This window comes from Marmota flaviventris, chromosome 14, assembly GCF_047511675.1.
Source record: "Marmota flaviventris isolate mMarFla1 chromosome 14, mMarFla1.hap1, whole genome shotgun sequence".
Taxonomy (NCBI): domain Eukaryota; kingdom Metazoa; phylum Chordata; class Mammalia; order Rodentia; family Sciuridae; genus Marmota; species Marmota flaviventris.
Window position 1 is genome coordinate 56,485,658 of NC_092511.1, and position 6,000 is coordinate 56,491,657.

Genomic DNA, 6,000 nt, shown 5'->3' on the forward strand with positions numbered 1-6,000 from the left:
AATATTATTTAGAAATCTGAAAATTTTAGTGGCTGTTACCATAGCAATCCTAGCCTTTATTAAAACATGAACTCTAAGAATATTTTAGATCTATAAAATTAACTTTCCAATATACCTAACTTGTATAGCCCTGATGTGTCAAATCAGATTTTGCTGTGTTTGCTCTGATAACAAACACTCCCAAATTTCAGTGTATCACAAAAACAAATAGGTGTATTTGTCCTTCATGGTGCAGCTGCAAGTTGGCTGTGCCTCTGTCCCATGTGTGTTCTCATCCTGGGATTCAGAGTAAAGGATTAGCCCTGATTAGGGATATGACATTCATGTGGCAGAGGGAAAAATGACAATGACAGAACCACAGAAGAACTCCTAAAGCTTCTGTTTCCACTCATGTTTCTTTGGCCAGGTCAGTGGAGAATAGGGAAGTCAGTGGAGGCTGAGGATCCCAGGAAGGGGCAGTGAGAAACTGGGAAGGTAGGATTGCACCACTATAATCATGGTTTTTTTAAGGAACCATTATTTTGACTCATGGGCCATTTTAGTTCCAGGAACCTCAAAATAGGAAAAGTTAGAAAAATAAATAAAAAATGGTCATTTTAATGTGCTTTCTTAAAATGTATAGTGGTTAGCTATGTATTAATAAAATAGAAGCAGAAAAATATTTTATCTCTAATCCCAGGTTGAATGGCAATTAATGTGTTATATATCAATACTCTGTTTTAGATGAAGATAATGATGATGTTGGACAACCCAATGAATCTGACCTGAATGACAGCTTTATAGATGATGAGGAAGAAGAATATGAGCCAACAGATGAAGATTCTGACTGGGAACCAGGGAAGGAAGATCAAGAGAAGGAAGACGTGGAAGAGCTTTTGAAGGAAGCAAAAAAGTTTATGAAAAGAAAAAAATAACTCTTTTCTGCAATAATATAAGACTCAATTTCAGGAAGTAAGGAGGTACTAGAGTAATCATTATTTTCTTTCTTTTGATAGCTACAACTTTTGCTATTGACTTTGTGCAAGTAAAATATTGAAATGTCAGCCATTAAGGTAGTAGGTGGAATTTATTTTGTTGCCTTACTTAAGCACTTACTAGTAGAAAGCAGATAGAGGTTAAAGAGGAATCATATTTTCCCTGTACTTTGTATATTGATAGTAAAAAGTAAAAGCCTTGGTTGTACAAAACTTTCCTCTTTTTTCGTTTTCTTTTTTTCAGTCACTGTCTTTGTAGATTATTATGCAAGTATAACCAGGCAAATTACTTGATGGTTGAGAAAGCATGTGTCTTTCATTGTATTGAAGTGATTCTTCAAGCAAAACCAAGCAAAACCATCACATAATGGCTACTATTTTTCTAGTACTCTAGATATGAGCTTTGTGATTTCATTTAGTAGTTGTATCTTTTGTAACTTGGTGAAATTATTACCAACTGGATACTGAAATAGATTCATCTAAGCTATAGAAGAAAAATGTTCACTTTGCAGGGAATCTATGTTATTTTGTGTCACACAGCTGTAATTTACTACAGGTCTGAATTTGACAGTTTTTCAAACTAAAGTCCTACCTGATTATGTTAACTTTCATGGTTCTGCCTTTGCATTAAGAATATGAATATTTTCATATTCTTTTTTTTAATATTTATTTTTGATATCTTTATTTATTTATTTTTTTGTGGTGCTGAGGATCTAACCTAGGGCCTCACAAATGCTAGGTGAGTGCTGTACCGCTGAGCCACAACCCCAGCCCCATTTTCACATTCTTCTAACCATAAATTTCTTAAATGATATTAGTTCTTTTGAGCTCAGAGCTCAGATGAAAGTAGCATGTTGTTTGCCAGTGTTTAAGTTTCTGGCTTCTTATATCAAACAAGGTACCTCTTATACTTCAGTTTGATGAAGTATATCTCTATTTATATTTTAAAACTACTTTTTACCCAGAAATACTCTTCATTTTAAGTGACTCAGAATTTTTAAAATATAATGTAGAATTTTTAACAACAGTTGGATGTGTGTACCCAGGGCAGAAGGCATATTATTGAAATCATAAATCACTAAACCAAAAGCATCCTTATGAAACATTAGTGTTATCTACTCTAAAGGAACTTCAAGATTTGTCTTAAAAGAGCTAAACAGATTTATTTTCAAATATCTCTCCAAGTAATTGCACAGTATTAAAATTCACTTAAACCACAGCAAGGATAAGATATTTCTCTAGACTATTACATTTTATTCTATTATTATTTGGGAACTTTTTTTTTCCTCTGCTAATGTCTCTTTAGTCTTGGGGGCTTGACAAACATGAATAAAATCTTTGACATTATTCTTATCCTGGCACTGACTAAATCCTTAAGGGGTTCTTTAATTCACTCCTCAGTATATACCCAAAGATTGAAAGCATGTCCATATAAGAACTACACACAATGTCCATAGGAGCATTATTCTTAATATGTAAAAAGAAGCAATACCAAAATGTCCATCATCTGATGAATTGATAAACAAATGTGGTATTTCTGTGCAATAGAATAGTATTTGGCCCTAAGAAGGAATGGCATACTGATACATGCTACAGCATGGAAAAACCTTGAAAATATTATGTTAAGTAAGAAACTAGACCCAAAAGGCCACATATTATATAAACTCATTTATATGAAATGTCCAAAATAGGCAAATTCATACAGAGAGAGAGAGTAACGGGTGCTAGGGACCTGGACAGTGGGAAGGAGAGAAAGATTGCTAATGGGCCTAAGGTTTCTTTTTGAGTGATAAAAATGTTCTAAAATTAGATAGAGGTGATAATCATACAACTCTACAAATATACTAAAAACTAATGAATTATACACTTTCAACGGGTGAATGTTATAGAGTATTTTATCTCAGTAACCCTAGTATTTAAAAACAATGCAAAGAGTAACATCAGTCTTTTTTTTTCACATTTTGTTTTATTTATATATGGTAGCGGAGTGCATTACAATTCTTATTACACATATACAGCACAATTTTTCATGTCTCTGGTTGTATACTTAGTATATTCACACCAATTCGTGTCTTCATACCTGTACTTTGGATAATAATGATCATCACATTCCACGCCCCCTCAGTCTTTTAAAAATAGAAAAGCATTTAAAGTCTAAAGATATTCTTGATATAGTAGGGTAATATAATAGTTCCTGTTAGTTGCTTTTTTTGTTGGTTTAGTTTGGTTTGGTTTGTTACTGGGAATTGAACCCAGGGTTACTGGGTCACATCCTCAGCTCTTTTTTTTTTTTAATTTTGAGACAGGGTCTCATTAAATTGTTGAGGCTGGCCTCAAACTTGGAATCCTCCTACTTCAGCCTCCCAAGCTACTGGGATTACAAACTTGTGCCACCACACTGGGTGGTAGTTGCTTTTTAAGATAGTTTGGTACAGCTTTAAAAATCATCCTAAGGACACTTTATTTTTGTATATGCATGTGTGTGTGTGTGTGTGTGTGTGTGTGTGTGTAAAACAATTAATTACAATGTAATGAATATTTGCCACTTTTAATTAGGCAGTGTTTAAAATCTGTGATTTCTAGAATAGAGAGGAAAATTGCTGACATTAGGCTGTCAGTGGTTTCAACAGCAACATTAACAAAAACTTCATTCCTTAATTAATTGCCATTTTAAACTGCAGATAAGAACCAGTTCTCCCTATAATGGTGTGTCCATGGAATTTAAATTATGTCCCAGCTTTCTTCATCATAGTAGAAATTATGACATATACATTTCTTATTTGTATGCTTAATTCTAAAAGCAAATATTTTTAGTTAATCTTTTGAGAGGAGGGTTTCCTAGTATCTTGGGAAACTGGAGACATGAAGATATTCTCTTCTTGTTTGTTTTATTTATTATTTTTAGAGACATGAAGTTCAGGGGGAATACTTATGTATTAACTCTGCTTTTTCCCAGGTTGAGAACAGCCTTGTTGATACCCAGTTTGTTTCTAAAACTGTAAGATCCTAGTGGTTGTAAAGATTCATTGTAATTAAAGCAGATGGATTGTAAGTATGATTCTTCCAGAATGGTGATGTCAAATTGAGCATAGAGGGATAGTGACTTTCTTGCAATTAATATGTGCAAAGTTCAGTGTCACTGATATTCCCTATGGAGGGCGAAGTTGCACACTGTCCTGCTATATCCATCCCTGCTCTGTGAGGTCACCTTATTCCCAGTAAGTTGTCCTTGTTGGCTAGGAGTCTATAATGGTGTGTGTGTGTAGTCTCTTTATACTCCCTCATCGATGCCTTCTACCAGTCTGCAAAACTAACCTACAAAGCTATACCTCTATAAAGCACATGGAAAGAAAAGAAATAATTGTTACCAATGTTATTATTTGCCATCCTGTGTACACAAAAAATTATTATCATAGTCAACAACAGTTGTACCCTTGTGTTCTAGACCCTGTCTTAGGTACTGGCAATTCAAAGAACATAGAGTTTCTGTTTTCAGTGTGCTTGCAATTTATTTGGGGTAATAGGATATTTAGTCATCTCCTTTAAGAATTTGTCCAAATGTCTAATGGCCACCTGGGCCACCCCATTTAACATTTTCAGCTTTCAATACCAACAACATTTCTAGTCCCCTAACCCATCTTTGTTTTTCCCATTACATTCATTTCTTAATGTACTGTGTAATTTGTCTATGTTTATTTTTCTTTCTTCCTGCTTTAGATTGTAAACAAATGGATTTTTGTTCATTTCTTTCACTGCTAATCCCTAATGCCAAGAATAATGCCTGGAACATAATTGGTGTTCAATAAATATTTTTTAAATGGATATATGATTACTTGAACATTCAGAATCATGACAAAAAGAATATTATATCATGGGCAGTGCAGAGTTTTCAGGATGAAATGGTAGGGGAAAAAATGTATTGTTGGCAATAACTCCAGAGAAGTTCAGATATCAATGAAAGCAACAGAGGTTTGTTTTGGAGTGTATTGTTATCGTAGTGAGAATACCATACATGTTTTATGGGCAGGAAGAAGGAATCTGTATAGAGGCAGACTCAGAAAGCTGTGAATATGAAGGAATGGATATTTGTACTTCTGTTAACATTATTTAATTTAACTAAAAGTATTACAACAGTGATTCTCAACTTTGCTGTTCATTGGAAGGCCCTCTGAAACTCTTCATAAGGATAAGTACTGGACTTCATCATAAACTAACTGGTTCAGGATAGGGCACTAGTGTTAGTATTGAATAGACCCTATTTTAGTTAGCCTTCTTGATGCTGTGACTAAAAGACCCCACCAGATCAATTTTAGAGGAGGAAAAGTTTATTTGGGGGCTCATGGTTTCAGAGGTCTCAATCCATAGACAGCAGCCTCCATTCCTGGAGGCTCAAAGTGATGCAGGACATCAAGACGTAAGAGTGTAGCAGAAGGAAGCAGCTCACATAAAGATCAGAAAGAGAGACTCTACTTGCCAGATACAAAATATATACGCCATAGTCTCGCCCCCATTGAACCATTTCCTCTTGCCACACCTTACCCATCTCCAATTACCACTCTGTTAATTCCATGAGGGATTAATTTGCTGATTAGGTTAAAGTCATAACCCAATCATTTCTCCTCCAAACCTTCTTGCATTGTCTCACGTGAGCTATCGGGGTGGGGGGGGGGGGGGCACCTCACATCCAAACCATAACAGACCCCCACACTGGATGATGGGATGCTGTCGAAGAAGAGCTTTTGGAGAGCAGGTAGTGTGAGCCGACTTTCACGGATCCAATGACCAAGTCAATCCAGCCCCAATGATGAGAATAAAGCACATTTGGAGGCATCTCGAAAGAAAATTAATCATTCCAAAGTTTGGGATTAGTTTTTGAGACTCTCTTTTCATGATGCATAAAAGATGGAAAGCCATGAATAGAAGTAGTCAATACTTAGGGCTGAGGCTGTGGCTCGGTGGTAGAGCGCTGGCCTGGTGCATGTGAGGCACTGGGTTCGATTCTCAGCACTGCATATAAATAAATAAG

General features: G+C 35.4%; 1 protein-coding gene across 5 annotated transcripts in view; it reads left to right on the forward strand.

Annotated features, from left to right (window-relative positions):
* The window catches only part of Aplf (aprataxin and PNKP like factor), a 173,927-nt gene extending 169,131 nt beyond the window's left edge, over window positions 1-4,796 (forward strand). For 4 of the 5 annotated variants that reach the window (XM_071601660.1, XM_071601661.1, XM_071601662.1 and 1 more), the window contains exon 10: window positions 724-4,796. In XM_071601660.1, the coding sequence (XP_071457761.1) occupies window positions 724-914 (191 nt within the window). In that variant the 3' untranslated portion in view covers window positions 915-4,796. The remainder of the gene's footprint in view (window positions 1-723) is intronic. The other variant, XM_027934382.2, reaches the window with a different exon arrangement.
* The last annotated feature ends 1,204 nt before the right edge of the window (window positions 4,797-6,000 follow it).